The 25,670-nt window shown below is 38.6% G+C and overlaps 1 protein-coding gene across 3 annotated transcripts in view; it reads right to left on the bottom strand.

Moving 5' to 3' along the window:
- The window catches only part of ALDH1A2 (aldehyde dehydrogenase 1 family member A2), a 91,376-nt gene that overhangs the window by 36,197 nt on the left and 29,509 nt on the right, over window positions 1–25,670 (bottom strand). For all 3 annotated transcript variants that reach the window (XM_046649985.1, XM_046649992.1, XM_046650002.1), the window contains 4 exons: window positions 17,075–17,179; window positions 16,756–16,896; window positions 13,742–13,871; window positions 1,890–1,951 (listed from right to left, as the gene is read on the bottom strand). In XM_046649985.1, coding sequence (XP_046505941.1) covers window positions 1,890–1,951; window positions 13,742–13,871; window positions 16,756–16,896; window positions 17,075–17,179 — 438 coding nt within the window. The remainder of the gene's footprint in view (window positions 1–1,889; window positions 1,952–13,741; window positions 13,872–16,755; window positions 16,897–17,074; window positions 17,180–25,670) is intronic.

Genomic DNA, 25,670 nt, shown 5'->3' on the forward strand with positions numbered 1-25,670 from the left:
TATAGATGTTCAGATTTTTTAATTACTTCATTAAGAACAGAATAGGACTGATCTGAAAATCTCTCCTCTTTTCTCTTGAGCAAATTCTATATTCCAACTACCCACCAAAAGAAACCTCACGGGGAAAAGGGAGTCTTTGTTTTTTCTTAGTTTTGGTTTTTCATTGTTGTTACTTGATATGTTTTCAAAATCAGACTTTGGTTTCACTAAGGTCTTGCGTCTGAAACCTTTTACTTGCATTTGTGATTTTTACACCAGAGATTTCAGGCTGGTTTGACAGCTCTTCAGTGTGGAAGAACTGGAAGAGCAAACTCCAGCTGTGCATTATATTTGAATCAACGTGAATTTCAAGGCAGCATCACTTCTTGGCATACATGTATTGTCACCAAACAGATGATCAAAAAAATAAAGTAAATCTACTGATGAGTATGCAAACATTTTAGTTTGTCTCCCTTCGACCACAAAATAAACTAATGGAGACTAAAAAGCATATATGAGTATCTCAATTGGGGGCCTAAAAAGGCTTCCACTGATTTTAAAAGGATATTAAGCTCATATTGTCATAAGCGCAGGCATGAGCCTCAGTACTATCAGGTGTCGTTGATAATTTCATTAAGAAAGAAAACAGAAATCTTGGCCCCTGGCTTCAGCCCCTGACCACAATGTGTTTCTGCCTGAAGCATCTCAGCTGCCATCCTTGAAAGATTCTCACTGGCCCTGGCAAGCTTGCAAAAATATACAAGTGTCTTGCCTTCACCAAACACCCAATTTCTTTTCCCCTTAGTTGTTTATAAACTTGGGAGTCCACAGTGATGTTTTAATTCCATCTACAGTATATAAATCTTGGGAGTGTGGTAATTGAGCCGGAGCTGGCTGACAAGCGGCTCTTGTCCTCTCAGCAAAGGCTGTAGCTCCGAGATCTGGGAAGGGCAAGAAGAGCAGGTTCGAGGTCCTGCAATTAGGGCAACAGACCTTAACCCTGCTCTGATCCAAGTGGGATTTTCCTGGGTGGTTTAGGAGCAGAAGAACTTAAACCAAACCTCTCATTTTCCCTTTTCATTCTCTAATAAATTTCACGGTAACCTGGAACTTGTAGATCATTAAAGAAAACAGTACTACATCTCAAAAATCTTGGGCCCCAAAAGACAAAGATTATCTTGAATTATTCTCCCATATTTTGCAAAGAGAAAACTTGTCTATACTGTAAGAGTTTAATTTGAGCCTCCCCTGAAATCCTTGCCAGAACGATTTAGCTAGTACTGCTGGAAGCTTCGATGTTCTGTACAGAGCCAAGGCTGTGTATGAGAGAGAAAGAAAAAAGACAATGTTTAATGTTCCAATCCAAACACTACGCACTACATCTATTTCCCTTTACAAGACACACAACAGCCCGGCATGGTTTCAATTATGACCGTGACGTTAATTGTACTGCTGTGTCTTCTGTAGAGTCTTCTATCTAGATTCTTGTGAAAAGAAACAGTGGGAAAGAATGGGATTAAAAGACCATATAAAACAATATGCCTGGAAAGATGGTGAGTCACAGTTTTAAAAAATAAACAAGCAAATATAACAAAGCATTAATTTTCCATAAGCAGAATGGACATCCATAACCGAGGGCAGGTTATTAATACACTGGGCTTTGCTTTGCTTATTTTAATCATGAGAATTCCACGACTTGAGAACTCAACTCCTGGTAACAGAGCTGAAACCCTATTAACCTGTTCAAATAAGCATTTGCAGGGAGGCTGTTAAAGATATGTCAACAACATGAGCTCAGTTTTTTTCCCCCAGTAATGGAAAACACACATCACTGAGGTCTGTGTTTTATGTATCTTTAAGAGAACTGGTTCAAATGAAAATAAATACGAAGCGCGAGGAGATACACTCACCGGGATGATCTGTCCACACACTCCAATGGGTTCATGTCTTGTAAAGGTAAAATAGTCTCCATCTGAAAGAAATGAGCATGGTCACTCCCAGGGAGCTCAGATTAGAACAAAAATGCAGAGGGAGAACTCATGTGGCAGCAAAAAACAGAAATAAAGTTGAAAAATCATCCTACTCAACTGTGCGTGAATGCTGGTGGAAGGGTCACTACCTGGCATAGGGCATCTCCAGATATGGCTCCCAGACACCCGGGCAGAGTACTGACAAGAGGACCTCAAAGGTAAAAGGACACGAGAGGACACTGGAAGAAGTCCTTGCGTGAACCATGTCGGGGGGGAGCTGGAAACTGGCAAATAGTAAATACTAAATTTTATATTAAATATTAAAACGATGCATGTAGAACAGTTATCTGATTTAAAAACTGAGGTACTTCAAAATTTTAGATAACCTTCCGAAGTATTAAAAGAAAAACTAAGTAAAATGCTATTGGGTAAATTTAAAGCGCTAGGCAACCGGAAAAGGTGAGGAGGAGAAAAGGTCTATTCCACGACAATCCAGGCGTCCAAATGCACTTCCTGGGGCTGAGGGGCAAGGCCCATCTAGGCCTATTGCAAGAAGGCAAAAGCCCACTTCAAAAACTCCATCAAGAACCCAGAGCCTCCACCGCAAACTCGCAGTGGAAATGAGGACGGCTTGACAACCTCGTGTTCCTTACAGGGGCAACAGGCAATTGGAATAAGCACCCGGGAAGGCCAGACCAAATGCTTCTTTAGGAAAATGCCACGACGTTTATCTGAATTATTTTAAATGGCTAATTGAAATAACCAAGGAAAGGCACGTTTTTGGCATATGCCTTTTCATGTCTGGTACTGGGCAAAGTCTCTGTTTTTCCCTCCACCTCCAGCCTTTTGGACACTTCTCTGATGTGTTTCTCTCTCAGGGGAAGCGAAGACCCCCAGTTAGCACTGGTGAACAGCATCACCATCAGGGGTAGGGATGGAGGGGGCGCAGGTGGAGGGTGCCGGCTGGGGGAAGAGAAATGGTGTGATTGTTTACCATTGTCCTTCAACACACCTCAATCACTAATATTTAGCACACAGAATTGTTTTAATTAAATTCAGAATTACACATTTTTAAATAATTAAAGGTCTCTCTCTTTCCCAGACCTCTTCCCAGAATTAACAGGTGTTGCTGGTAAATCTTTTCAAAAAAGTTTTTTTCACATATAAGTATATGAAGCATCCTTTTATTCCCTCTTCCTCCTTTTTCTGTGTTTGGGTTTTTTCCCACTTTTTTCTTTCATATAAACCTAACATCTTTTGAACGGCTGCGTGTTATTCCACTGGCTGAATAAATAACGGTACTACCGTAAACTGTCGTGAGGGGCATAGAGATTGCATTCAGTTTAGGCTATTATAAATATTGCTGCAACACTATCATTTTATATATCTTTGCATATCTGTGGACTTTCCTGGTTAAAGTTCATGTACATTTCAGATTTTGATAAATACCACCAAATCGCCCTTCAGAAACATTACACAATTCATAATTCCAATAACATGCTATTTTTCCCTACCCTTTAACACCAGGGTTTTGCAAACATTTTAATTTCAGTTAACCTGACGGGTGAAAAATGGCAACTTGTTTTGATTTGTGTTTAATGATACATGCACTGAGTATCTTTTCATGTTTACTGGCCATTTTCAATGTTTTTCTTCAGGTTTATATCCTTTGCCATTTTTCTATTGGGTTATTCATCTTTTCAGTCATTGGAAGAACTCTAGGTATATTGAGGAAATGAGGCCTTTGTCATGTGTATTTGCAAAGTTTTTGCCTAATCTGCTGCTTGTCTCTTCATTTTGTTTTATGCATGTTACTTTAAATGGAAGAAATTACAAAGCAGGTAGTGCTCAGCAATGTAGGAAGGAAATTATATCTCCATTACAACAAAAAAAAGAGCCAAAAAGTGGAGACTGTCCACAGGATGACAATAAAAAGTCTGAGTAATATTTTAAAAATAAAATTAACTATGTTAGCTTTGTATGCGGACAATTCAAGAATCTTCACAGATATGACTCTCTACAATAGTGTAAGTTACTACCCTTCTTCAATTTATAAATCTCTGGGAATGTTTTTTTTTTAAACATTAACACCAATTAATGTTTCATGGGTTTTTTTTCAGAAGATATGAATGTAATGTCAGGCTCTTCTTTATGGAAAGGTTTTTCATGAAGAGTAATGACACTGATAACAGGTGAGAGAATTTCTTTGCAAGGAATTCCTCCCCAACTACACTGTGTAATTCGGCTATGGTGACGGATTCACGTGGATAATCCCAGACCACAGAATCAGAGTGTAATGTCTACATGGAATGCAAAAGGGCTGAGAAAAATATGGGAATACGAACTGAAGAAGAACACAGGTGTTTATTTTAGCAGCATGTGTGGGAAACTAGAATGGTTCTGAGAAAACACACAGGGCACTTGCACAAGCACAGCATAATAATTCATAAAGCATTTCCCTTCTCTACATTCCAAATTTTGAAGAATTTAGTTGTATTACCTACATAGTTTTGAAAGTTACTGAAGAAATGAGAGAAGGAAAAAATGTCGGCAAAATCTTAAAAAGGTGACCTCATGAAGAATTGAACTTGACTCCATAATTGTGTCCCAAGAGAAACTGAGTTATGAGGAACGAAAACTTTCTTAGATAAACGATTCACAGATCTGACAATTAGGTAAAGGCTGACATAAAGGACGGGACTGAAGGATCTTCTATCTCTACAGTTCCTTTAAGTAGTAAATAAAGAAATGAAGGGTATTTGGTGCTTGAACTCTTCCCCAAAGAGTGAAAGAGATAAAGAAAGGGCCCTAGACCTTGAGTTCTGTCTGCATTCTCGTCTGGTTAGTGGAAGATGATTCTGGACACTCCTAGCCTGACTTGAGGTGCCCGGCAAACACAATGCTGTACCTTCTACGTGTCCCCTTGGTGAGGCCTAAAGGCACCTCTGTGGTCCTTCACACCTACTAGGACTCTGCTCCAAGTCCCACCACACTTCTAGACTAAGGTTACCCAAAAGCCAGTCACTCAAGAGCCACCGTCATAATTTTTTCCATATCCAAGTATCACTCTATTACTTACTTAATAATTTGTTAAATCAACTGATCTTTTAAAAATATGTAAATGCTACTTGTTAGCCTCACCTTAAGGAAAATCTATGAAATAACAGGTGTCATGAGCTAGCAATATTTTCTTCTAATATTCAAACCTCATAATTAAAATAAAAAATGTTCACTACTTTACCGGATAGAATCGTCTTGGATGCTCCCAGCGCCATATGGTATGCCATATTGCACTTCTCAATATGCACCTGGCGATCTTGTTAAAATGCAGATTCTGAATCAGTAAGTCAGGGGTGGACCTGAGTCTGCATTTCGACAAGCTCCCGGGTGATGCCGCTGCTTCTGGTCCACAGACCACACTCCGAGCAGAGAGGTTCAGAGGAACCAAGAGGGTACGGGGAAGTCTGCAGGATCATGATGACCTACAGTTGCTGTCTATATTTCTGTGTGTTTATTTTTTGCCTCTCAGATAACTACTAATTTGCCAGAAAGGAGCTTGAAGTGTAGGAGAAACTGATCAATGTTGTTAATACTTTTAAAATAGTGAAGTAAGTACAAAAACATACATTTCTATGGAAACTTACAAAATATTTTCGCATTCTTATCTCATTTCACACTCAAAACAACTCTATGAAAAAAGATAGGGCAACTGTTATTATCAACATTCTATAAACAGAGAAAACATGGAACTGAGAGGTTAAGTCCAAAGTGATATAACTGGTTAAGCTGTGGCTCCTGGACTTGAATCGGGGTCCCCAGACTTCAAGTTCATTACCCATAGGAACAAATTAAAGACTCTTGTGAATAAGGTGCTGGATTTAGCTGGATATCACAAACCACAGAATCAGAGTGTAATGTCAAGAAGGAGTGCAAATTGGGGGAAAATGACAACTCCTTTGTGAAGGGTGAAGATGACTCTTTGAGGACGTGGTATGTGGACACAAAGAACTCACACAAACTCTGGTATCCTAAGTTCTAAGGGGAACAGTGCCGAGCAACACTCTCTCCCTTTGGGTGGAGGAGCCCAGGACTGAGGGCCTCTCTCCTCTCTCATCCAGGCAGAGTCTACGAGAAGGGTGACAGAGTGTTATTTCTCTCTCTCTTGTAAACCTAAGATGATATATAATGAGTACTCTTCTCTGCCTAGAAGAAAAACTACAGCCCATTTCCCCATCTTTTATGTTAATAATGCTCTCTAAATAAGGCAAGATGACTTAAAAGGTTGTCCCTTCATTTCTCTAGCTTTACGCTATAAAGCATATCCGCTTGATATAGAAGAAAATCTCCACCCAAACACGGATACTCCTTTACAGGCTATGATGATTTTAGGTCTTCTTAGCAAATGTGAGGCATTACAGAGAGAGCTCAGCCTCAGCAAGGAAGGACGCACGTGATGAGGATACCAGAGAAACGTCCTGAATACCACGTTCTGAGCCAACGAGTTAGAACATTACATATGGTGGAGAAAACTAAAGAAGAGATGAGAACCAAAACAGAAATACAAAATCACGTGTAAGACTATCTCTCAGCCTCTCTTCCATTCATTCAAAAAAGGAAAAAATACAGAGTAGTAGATACTGCTCTTAAAAAGAGTTTAAGGCACAGCCAGAGACAACTTTTCTCATGTGTTTTTATACCTGAGTGTTTCCACCTTGTGGAGAATGTAAAAATCTTTATAAAATTAAATACTTTATTAGATTATGAATTTGGTTGAACTATGGAGCAAATTTTATTGAATATGTGCAGATTGAGCCATTTCTAGAATTATACTAAGAAAGTCAATTTTTCCCTAGAAGTGAGTACTAGAATAAGCCTCTTCTATATCTGTGAAATGTCGAACCACTGTTCTATGTTCTTGGATGGGGTTCATCAAATTACACAGGAGAGACAGCAGGTATTTAGTTAATTAGAACAATTTAATTATTTGGATTATTCCTTCAGGGTAAACATATTTCTTAAAGCAGATTTTATAGTTGCTTGAAAAAAATTTTTGATAGAAATTTTATTCTCATAAGAATATCTAGCCTTGGCACAGTCTATACATAAACTAGATTGAGCATGATTACGAGATACGTACAATCAATAAGATCACAAAAATCTGAAATGTGCCAGAAACTGAGGAGAAATGTATCCAATATGGACCTCAAGAAATAGCTCCCAATTACAATACCGAGTGCTTCAGGAACCACAGCAAAATTTATATACCTGGTAACACTAAAATGAGTTTATTTAATAGCATAAAAATCTGTAACACAATTCTGTAAATGGAAGGTCACCTTCCAATCTCTAATCTGTGTACAGAACTAACTTTTGGGGAGCTAGTAACCCTTCTGATGACCGCAGTATTAAACAATTAGACCAACTACACTGAACTATTCCATTATGTACCCTAGCAGATTCCTATGTATTCTGACACTGAACAGACCTCACTGAACATTTCACAGCTATAATGATAAACTCTATAAACGCCGACACAAACAGAGACTTTACGTTAGTACACAGTTATGCTAACACTCTTCCTCTCAGGAATCTGCTGGTAGCCGGCTCCTCACCAGTTAGACCACTTGTTCCTGAGTCTGTCATGAAGTATCTCAGCTCTACCACTACTCCATTATGTGGTCTTGAAAAAAAGTTACTTTCCTTCTCTGGACCTCAGTTTCTTAGTCTGAAAAATGAGGAGCTTGGTGTTCGGGACTCCTGATGACTTTTTCAGGGTGAACTTCTCAATGAGGTTACATGTGAAGCCGACTTTACGACCTCCTGTCACCACCCCTTCAGCTCCCTCTAACACCCCAGGTTCTTCTTAGGCGGGCAGAGCGAACAGCTCCTGACTCTCCTTCTGAGCGCACAAGATCTCACCATCCGAGATCTCTGTTGACAACACTAAACTAGACCAAGCTGCTGAAGGCAAATCTTCAGGATCTGAGTCAAGGTCTGCACATTTTGAGCCTGTTCTTTAGCTTAACAGGTAAACTGGAAGGGGGTGAAGTGAATAAAATAATTACATATGACCTGGGTAGTTTTTTTAACCTTTCCTATATGCTAATGTATCATAAAGCCATTTTTATGGCAGAATTCAGCTTAAAGCATGAACTACATTTTCTCTGCTTATGTATCACAAAATCAATACAATCAACACTTGTTACAGAGAAAAATCACAAGTAATGAAAGTCAATTAACCCCCATTTCTCCCTCAGTAAATTAAAAACAAGCTTTGATCCTGCCTCCATCACAAGGAGTTTCTGGTGAGGAGAGGAGCAGAAGATTTTGATATAGGTTAAAAATAATCTATATGGAGAAAAGAATACTTCCCCTTCAGGGCTGCTATGAGATTAGAGATATATAATGGGCACAAAGAAAGTGTTCAATAAATCATAGTAATGATTATTATTTATCATCATAATTAGGAGTTGCCACAGGAGAAGGGTCAAAGCACAGGATTTACGGTCAGAAAGAACGGCTCCACTGATACCATGGCAGGAAATGACAGACAGTGTTATAAAGGGAACGACACTGAGACCCTTGTGAATCAAAGTGATACTGCATGACCTGCAGTAACATCCAAGTGTGGGCCTTGAGTGGGACGTGACGGAGAGGGATGGGAGAAGCTCTCAATTCAGAGGGAGAAACAGCTGTCCAGCGGATGGCTCAACAGTGGTCATGCCAAAACCCTTTTCTCCTCTTCCCAAATATTCTACAGGAAGGCCACCCTTCAGGGGGAGGGAAAAAATGCAGAATATTTGCTCTCTCCAACTGATTATCCATTATGTAATCAAAGTGCTCTTTCCACCCTTTTGTATCTCGTTTTTTTGTGAGCAAGATTCAGCCTAAGCTAACATCCATTGCCAATCCTCCTCTTTTTTTGTGCTTAAGGAAGATGAGCTGTGAGCTAACATCTGTGCCAATCTTCCTCTACTTTATATGTGGGATGCCTCCACAGCATGGCTGATGAGCGGAGTAGGTCTGCACCCAGGATCCGAACCTGCGAACCTGGGCCGTCAAAGCAGAGCACGTGGAACTTTAACCACTCGGCCATGGGGCTGGCCCCCAAAGTGCTCTTTCTAAAATGAATTTTTGATCAAGGCACTCATCTATTTAAAATAATTCGGTGACTCACCATTGCTATGGAATAAAACTTGTAGCATGGTTTACCCAGGCCCAGAGCCCCACTGTCCTCTATATCTGGCTATCTTTTCAGATCCACTACCGCACTGTACTGTCTTCCCTCCATGCTTTGCACAGGCTATTACCACCACCTGTGATGGCCCTGTCTCCATCTTACTTACCTGCCCTTCAGGTATCATCGTGTACATCCCACTTCCTTCTCCAAGAAGCCTTAGTACGGGGTGAGATGCTTCTCTTACGGAGTCCCATTGACTGTCATGCTATCATATTTGAATAAGCCACACTACACTGCAATTGCTTATCTACTTGTTTTCCTTCCTATTCTATGAGCATCTTACTTACTCACCTTGGTATCCCCAGTGCTTAACACAGGACCTTAAACATAGCAGGTACTCAAAAAAAAAAAATATCTGTAGAATGAATGAATGTATGAAGGAATGAGGGAATGACTGAGAGGCTGAAGTTGCTGCCTGGCAGAGGAGGTGAAGGGAGAGCTCTTCCCATCATAAGGTAGATTGCCCGGCCTTCCTAAATGGGAAGGAGTGGAAAAGATAACAGCATAATTCTTCCCATGCTTTTTGGTTCTTACCCTTTAGTGTCGGAGAAGCTAAGCTGGATGAACCAGGGAGTATAATTCAATATGACAAAGCAATCTTATATTAAAAAAAAATTTCAATTTTATTTTCATGGGTGATCAGACAGAACTGTGTACTTCCTCTAAGGGCTATGGTTCAGTATTCAGTAACTCAGTGTCCATGCCAACTTTACAGAATGTAACGACCATGAATAACGAGACTCAACTGTGCATTAATCTAAAAATCTGCAGAGGGTTAAAGACATCACTGGGGAGATTGGTCTCTTCCTCTTCCTGCCCTGCTAAACTGGTCTCTATAAGAAGAGGGTCTAGATAGCGGCTTAGCCAGAAAAAGACTTGAGTTTGAATCTCAGGCCTGCCACTTACTAGACACGTGACCTTGTTCACATTAAACCCTTGCTCGCTGTCTCATTTTCTTACCTGTAAAATGGGTACAAGACCCTTTAAAATCCAATCTTTCTCACAGAATCACATAGATTCTGTATGTGAAAAAACATTCTACATTCTCAAGTGCTATGCAAATATAACATGCAATATTCCTTTATAGTTCCAAACTCAAAATTAGGGGGTTTCACAGGGAAATGCACGTAACACAGTAACGACCTCATGCTTAAAGGCTAACAGCCTTCTCACATTCCAGATTTCACTGGAAAAAGCCAAGAATGCAGAGACAAAATCAAACCGATGTTAAATTATGGGGTTACAAATGACATATAAACACAAAAGAATTGACTGAACAAATTTGAGAATAAATAAGCGAATAATAATGACACCCCATTTCCCTGATCTTCCTGGACAGCCCCCCTGGTTTAGTCCAACTAGCTTCACTGAACACTGAGCTAGCCAAAGGGGCTGTGAGCTGACTTTTCAGTAGCCCACAGGCAAGCCCAAGGAACAGAAAGGAAAGCTGCCAAGTTCACATTTGCCTCCATCCTCTCCTCATCCACTTGAGGGACCACAGCAAGAGCCCTTACATGCCAAAGCCCCGGCCTCCTAGGAGGTCTGCCTACAGACCTGACTCCCCGGAGAGTCCCTCATCCTGGTATCCCTCTAAACGCACTCCAAGAAAAATCAGGGAGACAAAAATTTACTTAGCATTTAAGAGAATTCCTCACTTTTTTCCCTTCACAGGCTGAACACCAGTTGATGAGTAAAGACGGGAGAGGCTACTGTGAAAGCCTTTTCTAAGCCCTTATTTCTAACTCCTAGGTCAACATCCTCAGGATCTCTGAAGAGCATCAGATGAAAACAGTGGAGTTTATGGACCAATCACTTCTATTGTCAGACAAAGTTAGAGTAAAGCATCAAACATTATCATTGACTCCACCAAATCTATCTAACCAGGGTCCTGTCTCCTAAAGAAGAAAAAAAACCTAAGACATTGGTAGGACAAATTGAGATTTATGTGTATAACCTTCCTTGTCACCTTACTTCTAAGATATCTGCAAATCATTTGAAAAGATAAATTTAAAGGGCTGAAACATATTTGCTGTTTTAATAGTGAAATAGTAGGTGGGGAGGGGGGAGCAAAAAAACTAGGGCCTTTGATATTGCTAATTTATCTTTTTGCATTGAAATAGGAGAGGCCAACCTAAGAAGGCTGACATACGTCCTGTTTTCTCTTTCCCAATTATTTTATTGAGGTCATAATGGTCTATAACATTGTGTAATTTCAGGTGCACATTATTATTTATCAGTTTCTGTAAACACTGCTTCGTGCTCACCACCGACAGTCTAACTTTTGTCCATCACCATATATATGTTCTGTTTTTGATGAAGTTTCAATTCCTAGGCCCTCCAACAGGTATGCTCTCACCAAATAGTGACTTGGCCTCACTTAGGTCATTCCCAAATCCTGCAAGTGATGCTAGAGAAGCGTGGTTCTGTAATATCCTTAGAGCCAGGACTGAACTAAGATTCTGGCATCCCCTAAAAGTAATCTTCTCCATCCTTCTGAGCCTGCTGAACAAGGGAACCCTCTGGATGCTGGGGAAGAGTACCTATAATCGGAAACCCATTATCTAAAGACTAATGTTCCACATGTTGCCATCACTCATGGAGATCATTTGAAAACAGTCCTTTGAAATCTCTTCTCTGTCCCTTCTCCACTCTCATTGTGACTTCTTCCCTTTCTGCCCCAGGCCTAAATGGGGCATCACAACAGCCACCTGGGTGCTGCTGGGCTCTGTATCCTCACTACTCAAGGCAGAGAACCAGCAGCATAGGCATCACTTGGCAGCTGGTTAGGAATGCAGAATCTCAGGCCCCGCCCCAGACCTGTTCGATCAGAAACTGCACTTGAAGAAGATCCCAGGGGATAGATGTGCACATTAAACTTTGAGAAGCACTGCTCTAAGTCATCTGCACTGTCAGCCAACCATGCGCTTTTCTGGTAAATCAATACTCCCCAGCCTAGGAAGGCCCTAACAGGGCGCTCCAAAGTGCCAGCATCCCTTCCACTCTTCCTGGGATGCACATAGAGAGCAGGCTGTTTTCTGGAGAACACAGGTAGAGTACCTGGCATGGTACTTAGCAGCATCTGGGAGCCGCTCGATAAACACGTATTTCTTTCCTTATATCTATTCACTACTCCTGACATCCTCAAATCTCTTTCTGTCGGTCCCTTTCAGTCATGCCATCTCTTCCTCCCTGTATCTCAAATGGATCCTTTACTGAAGTAATTCACCAAGCTCTAATGTCAAAATTTCAGCTCTGCAACTCTTCGCTGTGTGAATTAGGAAAACTATTTAACTTCTCTACGCCTCAGTTTCCTCCTCTGTCAATGAGGATGTTACAATATACTTTCCCTTTGGAGATGCTGCGGAAGCACTCAATTTGGTATTAGCTATCACTAGTATTCATGCTCAGAGCAAGACCTTTCCATTGACTGATGGAATTTGGATACTTTCTCTCTCCTTTAAAGCACTGCAGCACTGACAGGCCACGCCACGTGACTTAGCACCTGACTGTGACTCTCCTGTAGGGATCTTTGTTTTGTGTTGTCAGTGTTATCTCCTAACCTGGATCTTAAAAAAAAAAGGAAAAAAAATGTGTAAGGATGGTTGTAGTTATTGCAGATTGTGCAAGTAATTCATGGTCGTGACAGGAAACACAGCCAGCCCTAGTGGTCTAGAGGTCATGATTGGGCACGCTCACTGTTGCAGCCTGGGTCTGTTTCCCTATCAGGACACTACACCACCCGTCTGTCGGTTGTCATACTGTGGCGGCTGCGTGCTGCTGTGATGCTGAAAGCTATGTCCCCAGTATTTCAAATACCAGCAGGTCACCCATGGTGGACAGTTTTAGCAGAGCTTCCAGACTAGACAGACTAGGAAGAAGGACCTGGCCACCCACTTCCAAAGAAATTGGCCACAAAAACCCTATGAACAGCAGTGGAGTATTGTCTGATACAGCGCTGGAAGGTGAGAGGATGATGTGAAAAGACCGGGCAGGGTCCCACTCTGCTGTACACGGGGTCGCTAGGAGTCAGAATTGACTTGATGGCACTAACAATAAAAACAGGAAATATAAAAACAGAAATATATCATCCATAACTTCACCACTAAGAGACAACAATTGTTAACATTTTATAGAATTTCCTTGCAAACAAGTAGATCTTATGTTTCAGGAGGGCGAGGACCAAGTCTTAATCTTCTTGGAATTTTCCCTGACTTCCCCACTCCCAGTTGCCCAATGCCTCTCCACACCCCCAGAACCTAACCAAGCACAGTGCTAAGCACTTAGCAGCTGACAAACACATACTGTTCCTTAGCTGATTGATGTATTGATGTAAGTGGCTTGCCCCTGCACTTATGTGCAAACTGTCTACGTACAGAAATAGGGACGTCGTCAGAGTTAGTGACGGAATTTGTTTGGTTCTTTGTTCGGTTCAAGCTGCTCTAAGTGTGCTCAGATCTGGATCCTATGTGACTGCTGTTTGTGTTTGGTGGTGAAAGTGTGTTTATGGTGGAACCTCATGTTTCTCTTTTCAACGTACTCAAATTTCACATACCTACAGGAATGGTCATCCCGTGAATTTTATCAGCCCAGCCTGCATAATACCGAAGGGTTTTGATGACCCCCTGCAAATCCACGTAAAAAGCTTGCAGGAACGGTTTGCCACCATTTAGGGATTCCATGGTCTGCAGGGAAAGAAATGGAGAGAACTTTCCAGTGATACACTAAATAATTTCTGGAGCAGAAGAAAACTGGAAGAGAGAGAATACGAGTGAATATGAATAGTGATGCATACCTGGTCAATTTTGATTTCCCAAATAAAAAGATTTTTGGTTCTGCCAGTTTAGTTTCATTTCCAGTAAAAACCACAATGAATATACATGTGCATGTTCTTGCGCCTCTGGGTTTCCAGGAACCACTATCCAAATCCATAAACACAGCATTTCTTCAACTAATGATAAAGAAATGTTCTGCTTGTCAAACTAGCTTCTGTTGTATTAATGATCAGAGCTGCACGGGGATTTTTTGGAGTCTACATCAGTAATCCGAATCCATAAAGAGGAGCAGGGACATGGGCCTTTATGCAACTGATGAGAATATAAAACGCTCTCCACAGCTGCCAAGACCCCTGCTGAGAAACGGAATATCCATGGCGCACAGCGAGCTTATTTATTACCACCAAATAAACAAGGTCTCCTCGAGGGAAGCTCATAATTTAACAACTTAAGGGCTGGTGTTTTGCAAATATTTATGTTAACAACCATTATCTATTAAGAGTAAAGTAACTGGTCTATTTAATAAAAACAGAGGTATTAAGCAGTTTTGATTACGAATGTTATTATTGTAATGACATGTTCCTAAACTGGTTAAAGCTGTAACAAAAAGAATTACAAATGAATACACTGAAATGAGAAAAGAGTATTTTGACTTGAAAAATATTAAAGGTGTTACAAGTTTAACAAATGAAATAAACAAAAACCTATGTTTGTAGTCTTATGTCCTCTGTAAGGACGTTTTATAATACATATTGGTGTGAAAATTAATGGAGTGATACAAAACTAAAACTGAAATATTCTCCATTCAATGACATGAAAACAGTATTATTTACAGTGCAACTGGATACTTACTATGTACATAAGATGAAATTCATTTTAAAATATCATGTTACTTATCTCTGTACATTGGCTCACATTTCTTAAAGGGACTCAAATTATTTCCCAGTACTTTCTAGAATATTTATATGTCCATGAGATGGGCATTACATTCTCCACGCAGCTGGCATAGAGCCAAGGTCTACACAGCATAGAGTGAAGTAGAGTCAACAACCAGAATCTGGGCCACCTAAATGGTCCCTATGAGCTACTGACACAGCTGAATACACCTGAGAGTTGCCAGGCCTGGGTCATTTTCAATTGTGTGTACTTGGATGCAGCACTAACTGCAGTTTTCTGGTCAGGAGCTCCCTTATATTCCAGAGGCTACCTCTTATTAAAACTCATTCCTCTCATGGCTTGGTAGTGTTTACAAGTAGGAATCTCATTTAAGTGTGATGGGAAAACGGACTTGATCAGTGAGACATACGTCAGAAAAAGGACGGCATTTGAATTTTATGACATGAAAATATAACTGCAGAAATGAACTGTATCATCATCTGGTACATACCGTTCATCTACAAATACTGTGTAGATTTAACTCAATTAAACAGACAATTATAGACCATCAATGTGCCCCCCACTGACCATTTATGTGTCAGCAACTGTGCTAGGATTACAAAAAGAAGGAAGTAAAATACAATTTTCACTCTCAAAGAAATCATAATCTAGTGAAGAGACAAGGATATAGACCAGCATTCCCCAAGTTGTTCCAAAGAATTCAGTTTTGCTCAATATTGATAGGTTAGCCAAAAGAATAGTGTTGAGGCTCAAATAAGTTTGAGAAACACTGAGTAGGGCTTTTGAGAATCTTTAATATGCTCAGTGTCCTGTGAATCTCCAAGGAGTTACTTCATCAGGAAACACCTTTTTCACAATATGCATAGACACTTGATTGGAACAGTACTCCTTGAAGAATGAGATTATAAAATGTTTTTATAGACAAATGAGTGTTACCTATAGCTAGAGTTCCAAACCATCTCCATAAAGGATTCATTTTTCTTCCCATAGTATGAACAGATCCCTGAGGGGGATGGTAGGAGGAAGAGCCCTGGCAGAAGGGACACTGAGGAAGGCACTAGCGTGTCCCTCTCCCGAAGCAAGCCCAATAGTGGCCTGCCTTCCCACAGGGAGAGTAGGATATGGTGCTCATGGTTTGAAAGACCTGTCTGAACAGGGCATTGTCTAACTAGGATGCCCTAAATATTAACTGATCAATTGTGGGTCATCCAGGCGGAGATCCCTGTTGTACAGCACAGATATTCCAAAATGCTTCCAGTTTCAAAAAAATGTGTATTCTCTAAGAAATTGACTTTTATTTTAAAAACAGCAAAAATAACAACCACCACAAACCACTAGGAGAGGGGAAATTCCTTATGTGAGAAAATGATTGTTTTAGTGAAAGAAAGCTGCTATTTCTCCTTTCTGTTGGTTCTAGAATGTGACGGAAGAACAAAGAGAGCAAAAGTGTATGAGAGGTCCCCATCATGCCTCTGCTTCTGAAGGGCTCTCTTTAGTTGAGAGGGGTTAACTCCGGGGAGGGCAAAGCCAGTCCTATTTGATTCTCAACTGAATCATTTGGTATTTGTTTTTTGCAAGCAGTGTGGTGACTCTCCCACTGCTTAGCTGTTTTTGTTTTGTTTTGTTTGTTGAGAGCAGGGACGGAAGGCAGGAAGGTCCTTACTAGTCATGGGAAGCTATAGTTTTGCTCTTCAAAAAATTCAGTGAGAGACACTCAGATGGTCCTCCACTTCCCCATCTGATTCCGAAAGCCAAACATCTATTTCATATGCATTACATACTCTTTAGTTTGTCCCCCAGGTCTACTTCGCATCCTATTTTCAGAAAGACTCTGGAATCTAAATCTCAGTGGAATGGTAAATTTGGGGTAAAGACAATGTTTTCTTAGGCTACTTACTGCAAGAACTGCCCTGTCTCGTTCCACCAAGTCTGCAAGCTTATCCAATAGACGTCCTCTTTCTGAAGCATCCATCCTTCTCCACACTGACCCAAGAGAGAAAGCCAGGCGGGCTGCCTGCACTGCTTTGTCTATATCTGCCTGTTGGAGAGGAAGAGGCACAAGTGAAGAGAGAGAACACTCCAAACAAAGGAAGAACCATCTACTTCACGAAAAAGGTGACGAGTGAACATCAGTGGTGTCTAGAGAGCATAAGTTTGGTGCTCTGTTGTCTGAAGGTAGTTATTTCATGGGGAATCTTCTTCTAAGAAGGACATACCTTGTCTGCTTCTTGAACTTCACACACCTGTTCTCCTGTGGCTGGATTATAGACAGGGAACACTCTCCCACTCTCTGAGTTCTGCCACTCGTTGTTAATAAAAATCTAAGGGAGTAGACAACAGAATGGGTGAGACAGGTGATAAGAAGCCAGTCAATGGCGAAGTCTTACGGAAGTACCATGGTAGCAACACTTGTTCTATATGTTTGCTGGTGTATAACTAACGCATAGAATTGAAAGAGTTACGAGAGATGCTTCAATGATATGCAGTCCAGTCTCACCCTTAATTCAGGAATTTCCTCTATGATATCTTTACCTCAATGTCATCCAAAGATTAATAATAGCCCTTACCTGTGAACCTGTCAACCAGTGAGAGCGTCAAACAAGCACGGAAGGACAGAGTCTCACATACTTACAAACCACTGAGGCTGAGAAAATATTTATCGATAGCCCAAGCTCCAGTCAATATCCACAAGGGGTAATTCGTGGATCAAACTGACAGTCATCACACCTTAGATCCTAGTTTCTCTGTCAGAGGCATGAGTGACTTCACAGGGAAACCTGAAAGTGCTGGAATAAGCGTTCGTCTGATTTACAGTCAGATCCTGAACTGAGCAATGACTCTTATTTAACTGGTGAGTTAAATAAGTTACATGTGTAAATCCAAGTTTGACGTCTCTCCCTTTGCTGGGTAGGCTACAAGGCTCAGCAAAGGGAAAATGCCTGTAACTTCCAAATTAGTCTCTCTAGGATTTCTTAAGAGATTTGATTTCCTTACACAGGAAGTGGAGATTATACTAAAATGGCAAAGAGAGTAATGGTTTAAGAATTTATTCAAGTCAATTTCTCAGAAAATTTGTAAGAAATGAGTTAAAGGAGAAGGGAAAATATAGGCAAAGAAATTTTTATTGATATTAAGACAGAAAACTAAACTAATATTTTTTGGACTATGAAAGCTCAAAGAATACAAAAAGATATTTTACTCTCTAAAATATATGGCATGACAATGAACTTATGAGCCAGTCAGTCACAATTTAGAACAAACACAAGGACACACTGATTTGATATTGCCTGCCATTTTAACAATCACAGATGAGGCTAAATGAGCATAGATCTACAATTTTATATATTAAGTTCTAGATTACTCTAAAGCTTTGCTTTTTCCCTTATTTGACAAAACAATGATCCTGTGTTGAAGGAGGCACTGATTAAACTAGAGTCTCCTTTTCCTGAAGGCTTTTTAAGATAAAGGGAAAAAAAACCCTTAAATCTGTATAAGCACTTAATACAAATGTATTGAGCACAAATACAGTGACCTTGTAATTGTATAACATTTTACAGTTTTTAATATACAATTTATACAAACATAATGTATCCAATTATCCAGTAAATACTTAGATACCTCTAGACACAGGAGAGGCAAAGACGGCTGAGAGCTCCAGCCCTCTAGGGTCTTTCAGTCTCTAGCAGCTCACTGCATACTCACAACCCCAATGGCAGGATTTTATTATCTCTACTTCTCTAGTAAAGAAGAGAAAACCGAGAGGCCACGGGGTCAAGAGTCTGAAGAAGCTGGTTCTCATCATGGCTCTGATTCAAAATCTACTGCTCTTTCCACCAGAGAATGGTTTCCAGGACTGCTTGGCCCAAGAAACACAATTAGTTAACGTCCAAGCCTGAATTAGAGCTGTAGTTCTTGGACTCCTGATCTACTTCTCTTTTCACTCCAATTAACAAATTTCCCAACAGTTCACAGCTCATCTTATTTGCATACTCCTTTGAAAAAGCACAACATAATCTCCAATGGAACAAAAGAAAAAAGCTCAGAGGTTACTTTCATTATGGATTCACTTCTAGCGTATTATCAGGTTTAAGGAAGAAAGGGTCGTGCCAATGTAACTTAGTCCTTTTATTCACTGTTTGATTGAATCAAACTTCTTAACCTCTGGAATATCATGAGGATCCAATTTTAGTTTTTAAGCTTCTTTGTTGAGCAGTTCTATTTTTAAGGATTAGTAGTTCATGACTTTTATTGTTTCTTAGAGGTTTTTCAAAGATCAAAGAGAAAAATTACTTATTTTTTAATTAGACAAAATTCATTCTCCTACTATCATCATTTAGGTCCATTAATCATTTTATAAATTGGAGATATATTATGGGATCTTACTGATCTTATCCTATATCTTGAAACATTTTGCTATTTCATCATTCTAGGAATAATTTCATCATTACTCATCAATTATTTCCAACTACACTAAAAAAAAACCCCTAAAATAATAAGGAAACAAAAAAAGCTACGGAACTGCCCAGAAATGAATAAATACATCATCACTATTTAATCATCCTTCAGTTTTTTTATTGTGTTGTCCAAAGTAATGCATCATCTTTCAAAAAGGTATAAAAGATGTCTAAAGCACCATCTTTGTCATATCCTTTTTAGGTTTCACTGAACACAGTTAAGAATTCACAATTTTTCATTTCTGTCCATAATAAGCAAGAGAAGAAAATTAACCGAGAGAGACATTTCACAACCATTAGATGAGTCAGAAGATGAAGGCAACGAGACAGAAACACTAGAGACCCTACAGATAAGGGTGAAATGACTGGATAAGCAAAATCTCGGACTATGAGTCTTTAGGATAAATAAATTTTCTCAAACTCAAGACTCAAACAGCAAACAAAATATTTATAAAACAAAAAGAAAATATCATCTTCTAACCCAGTTAGTCATTCAATAGGAAGGACTTAATCATTTGATATTTTGCAACAAGAACCCAGACATCCTGTTTTGCTAAAAGGACATGTGACAATCCTTTTATCTTTTACGATATTTGTGGGCAGAAATCTACTTGATATGATTCATAAATGGACACATGCTGAAGGTAGGTGTATATACCAAGGTGATTGGAAGGACAGATATTATGCAGAAATAAAAAAGTTCACTGAATCGATAAATCTAATTTATACTTAAGAAACCAAAATGAAAATGCTTTTGTAATTATGGAACAAAAAAATGGCCATCCTCTTTTCTACAAACATATGAGCCTTCAAACTTTTCACCAGTGTTACATCATGATAAAGCACACGCGAGAAGAACCAGAAGCAACAATAAGCTAAGGCCTATTAAAGACGTGTTTAAAACCTGGAATCAGTATTTATGACAGGAATATTTCCAGTTTTTCCAGTTTCATCCATGATGGCTGATAAGCAGATAGTTGCATTCAAAGGTCATTGCCCTTTTCAGGTACATGCATCTCCAAAACCAGGAAAATATGGAAGAAAAACTTGGTTTGCCATGTTTAAATTCTTATTTTGTTGTTTTCACTCTGTTCTGACTTCCATAAATCTTTCATAAAATAACTTAAACTTTCAAAAATATAAAAAGTCCATTGGACCCAGATGGTAAATGTGATGACTATTTTTCCTTGTATTCCCAAGGTTAAAATATTTGACATTTTACTATGTTAATATTTGTGTAGACTTAGCCTTATAATACAACATTAAAAAACTTGTACTGACAACTTTGTTGGTACACGGGATAGCAAACACCCCCACAATACTTGAGGATTTTCAGCTTCTCTGGGCAATTTCACAAGTTTTGAATGCGGTGTGAAGTGTTCTTCTCTGACCGGGGCTCCTGGGCAAAATAGTTTATTTCGGGGCATTAGCAGGGAAAGCGCAAGATGATCCTGGAATATTGTGATGCCAGAAATCATGCTCAAAAACTGATGAGGACATATCAAAAAGACACAGGAGCCAACACAAAGGGGCTCCCAATGGCCAATAGTGAAGTAATTTAAGCAACAAAATAAATAATGATGGTAATGAATTATTACCCATAGGGTGAGAAAGGCATCCAAGAGTCCATAGTGATATAAATTTTTTAATGAATAAATAAATAAATGAGGGATAAGAAAAGGCTCTTCTTTGCAATAGAATTCCAACTAAGAGCTGTAAAGAAATGATGGAATTAGATAATCATCAGTTGCCAAACAGCACAGTAATCACTGCTTCATCAATGGATGGTAAAATTAGTGGACAAAATAATGAAAAATTAAACGTTTATGTCTTAAAGTATCTCCTCTCAAGCTGCTTATTAATTACAAAGGGAAACAGAGTGACTTTATGTTGAAGAAACTTGGCAGAGAGCACCTTAGTCAGGTGACCAAAGTTAACATCACCACTAATGGGACAAACTGATCTTTATTAACATTTTATCTGCTTGTCCTACCAATAATTAGAAAGCTGTGTTGAAATATCCCACTTTAGTGGCAGGCTTTTCAATATATCCCCTTAGCCCCATCATTTTTATCTTTATAAATTTTAGATTATTTTATTAGTGAATGTAAGTATGTAACTCTTGATTCTCTGGTAAAAGAGAACCATTTATCACTATGAAGTGACCCTCTTCATTACTAACAAAGCTTTGCGTTTTAAAGCCTATTTTGTTTAACATTAGTAAAGCTACCTAAGCTGCTATTTAGCATTTTCCTGATATATCTTTTCCCATCCTTTTACTCTTAACTGTATCTTTATTTTTTTGATGTGTCTCTTTAAACGATGTATGGCTACATTTTATTCAAAATGAAAATCTCTGTCTTTTAACTGGCAAGTTTAATACTTCAGTATTTATTGTGATTATATTTTGCATTATATTATATATCGTGTAATATTTGGACTTGATGCTTATTTGGCTTACTTTATTTTACTTCCTATTTTCTCCTTTTTTGTCTCTCTCTCTCTCTTTAGTTGATTAATATTTGTTGTTGTTGCTCATTTTACAATTCAATTTCCCCCTTTTATTGATTTAGAAGTTGTACACTACATTTCCATTCTTCCATTGGTTATCTATGATATTTTATCATGCATATTTAACAGCTTGAAGTCTAAAGTTATATATCTCTCTCTCAACATTCCTCCTAATTATAAGGGCCTTCAAATACTAAATCTAATTGCTCTTCTACAAGGGCTTATTTGTTATAAAATTATTTTATACAGAAAATGACTTCTTATATTTAAGAAGATTTTTTTGATTTTTATTTTCAAGATTTCAAGATTCCTTAGAATCCCATTTAGTAAAGATTGATTTGGGGTAAAGTCTCAATTCCAAATGTATTTTTATCGTTCCTTCTCCTTCTCAAAAGGTACCCCCAGAAGGTTACACAATTCTAGGTAGACAATTATTCTCCCACTATACTTCGAGGCTATTATTCCAATATTTTCTATCTTGCAATGGTGTCTATAAGAAGTCTGCTGTAAGTCTCTGATTATAATTTCTTTGTTGATGACTTGCCTTTCTTTCTGGTTGCTTTTCAGATCATGTTTTTGTCCTGGTGTTCTTAAGTTTCATCACAGTATGTCTAAGCATAAACTTGTTTTTTATTTATCTTGATAGTTAAACATTGTGCTTACAGGGTCTGTGAATTTTTGTCTCTTATAAGTTCTGGAATATTCTTAATCATTACTGTCATTTCCTTGAATATCATTCTTTCTATTCTCTCCTTCTGGAACTCTAAGTGTTATGCCTTTTTAGTCCATCCTCAACGTCTTTTAACCACTCATATTTTCCAACTCCTTTTTAAAAAATATTTTATGTAAAATTAGCTTTATTATTTTTGTAAATGTGGAATACACTCTTCCAAACAAACTATACAAGAAAGCACAAAGTAGAAAGTAAAAAGTTGCCTCAAATTTCATCATCCATAGATAACTAAAGTTCACATATTCATGACCATCCTTCTGGACATCTCTCTAGGCCCACATAAATGTATGTATATAATTTTACAAAACCAGATCAAATCTACATGAGCTTTACAATTTGCCTTTTAAAAACTTAACAATATGCTATAGGCATTTTTAACGGTTTCTTTGTATTCTAACGTGTACATCTGTGCATATGTATACAGGTATGTAGATGTGTGTGCATGCATGTGGGGAGCTTAATTTATTCAATAAGTCCTCTATTCAAGGACATTTACGTTGTTTCCATTCATCTCCTTTTCTCTATGTGCTTTCAATGCGTAATTCCTTCAGATCTATCATCCAGTTTTCTTTACCCGGATCTAATCTTCTAATTTCAATGTTTATATTTTTATTTCTAAAAGTTCTCCTCTGTTCTTTTTCAAATCTGCCTGGTCGTTTTGTTTTGGTTTTAAAAATTAATACTTTAATTTGTAGAACAGTTCCAGGTGTACAGAAAACTGAGCAGACAGTACATGGAGGTCTCACGTACCCCCATTCCCCTCCTCGGTTTCTTCTAATATCTTGCATTAGTGTGGTACATTTGTTAAAACTGATGGACCAGTATTGATATATTATTATTAACTAAAGCTCACAGTTTACATTAGGCATCATTCTTTGTGTTGTACAGTTCTATGGGTTTTGAAAAATGCATAATGTCGTGTATCCACCATTACAGTACAACATGGAATAGTTTCTTCACTGCCCCAAGAATCCTGTGCTCCACCTGCTTATCCCTCCCTCTTCCCCCTAAATCCCTGACAAACACTGATATTTTTACTGTCTTCATCATTTTGCCTTTTCCAAAATGTCATATAGTTTGAATTATACAGTAAGCAGCCCCTTTAGACTGGCTTCTTTCACTCAGCAATTTGCATTTAAGGTTCCTCCATGTTTTTTCACAGCTTGTTAGCTCATTTTTTAAATGCTGAAAAATATTCTATTGCATAGATGCACCACAGTTCGTTTATTCTTTCTCCTTTTAAAGGACATCTTGGCTGCTTCTAGTTTTGGGGAATTATGGATAAAGTTGCTATTAACAGTTGTGTGCAGGTTTTTGTGTGAACATAAATTTTTAACTCATTTGGGTAAATGCCTTGGAGAGCGACGGCTGGATCACACAGTAAGACTACTCTTAGCACTGTAAGAAACGGCCAAAATGTCTTCCAAAGTGAGTGGACCATTTTGCATTCCCACCAGCAACGAACAAAAGCTCCTGTTGCTCCACATCCTCGTCAGCATTTGGTGTTGTCAATTATTTGGATTTTGGCCATTCTAATAAGTATGTAGTCGCATCTCATTTTAGTTTGAATTTCCCTTAAGACATATGATGTTGAGAATTTCTTCATGTGCCTATTTGCTGTCTGTATATCTTCTCTGGTGAGATGTCTTAGACCTTTTGCCCACTGTTCAAATGAACTGTTTTCTTAGTGTTGAATTTAAAGAGTTCTCTGTATATTTTGGACACGAGGCCTTCACTGGATATGTGTTTTGCAAATATTTTCTCCCAGTTTGTGGCTTGTCTTTTCATTCTCTTTCACAGTATCTTTCACAGGTCAGGAGATTTTTTTTTTTTTAAGAAAGTCCAATATATCAATTTTTCCTTTCATGGATCATGCCTTTGGTGTTGTAAACGCTCACTGCCAAACCCAAGGTCATCTATATTTTCTCCTGTGTTATCTTCCAGGAGTCTTGTAGTTTTCCATTTTACATTTAGGTCTGTGATCCACTTGGAGCTACTTTTTGTGAAAGGCGTAAGGTCAGTTTCTTGATTCATCTTTTGTATGTGCTTGTCTAGTTGTTCCAGCACCACTTGCTGAAAAACTATCCTTTCTCAAAGATATCGCCTTGTTCCTTTGTCAAAGATCAGTTGACTACACTTGTGTGGGTTTATTTCTAGGTTCTCTATTCTATTCCACTGATCTACTTGTTCTTTTGCCAAAGTACAGTGTCTTGATTACCATAGTTTCACAGTAAGTTGAAGTTGGAAACTGTTGGTCCTACAACTTTGTTCTTCTCCTTCAATATTGTTGGCTCTTCTGGGTCTTTGCTTTTCCATATAAACCTTAGACTTAGTTTGTTGATATCTACAAAATAAGTTATCAGGATTTTTACTAGAAGTGCATTGAATCTATACATCAAGTTGGAAAGAATTGACATCTTAACAATATTGAGTCTTTCTGTCCATGGAATATCTATTTCTCTAGATATCCCATGATTAATTTCATCAGAGTTTTATAGGTTTCCTCATAAAGATCTTGTACATATTTTGTTATTTTTATATCTAAGTATTTCTCTTTTTTTGGTGTGATAATATAAATGGTATTGTGTTTTTTATTTCAAATTCCAATTGTTCATTGCTGGCATAAAGAAAAGCAAATGACTTTTATACATTAACCTGTATCTGGCAACCTTGCTATAATCGCTTATTAGTTCCAGGAGGGTTTTTTGGTTTTGTGGGTTTTTTTCCTAGTCAATTCCTAGGGACTTTCTACATAGATAATTGTGTCATCCACGAACAAAGACAGTCTATTATACCTTTTATTTCCTTTTACTTTCTTATTGCATTAGCTAGGACTTCCAGTACTACGCTGAATAGGAGAGGGAAAGGTAACATCTTGCCTTTTTCCAGTGATAGAGGGAAAGCATCTAGTCTCTCACCATTAAGTATGATGTTAGCTATAGGTTTTATGCAGACATGTTCTCCATCAAGTTGAGGAAGTTGCCCTCTACTCCTACGATACTGAGAGTTTTTATCATAAATCAGTGTTGAATTTTGTCAAATGCCATTTCTGTATGTGTAGATACTATCATATGGTTTCTCTTCATTAGCCTGATGATATGACAGATGGCAACA

This window comes from Equus quagga, chromosome 2, assembly GCF_021613505.1.
Source record: "Equus quagga isolate Etosha38 chromosome 2, UCLA_HA_Equagga_1.0, whole genome shotgun sequence".
Classification (NCBI taxonomy): domain Eukaryota; kingdom Metazoa; phylum Chordata; class Mammalia; order Perissodactyla; family Equidae; genus Equus; species Equus quagga.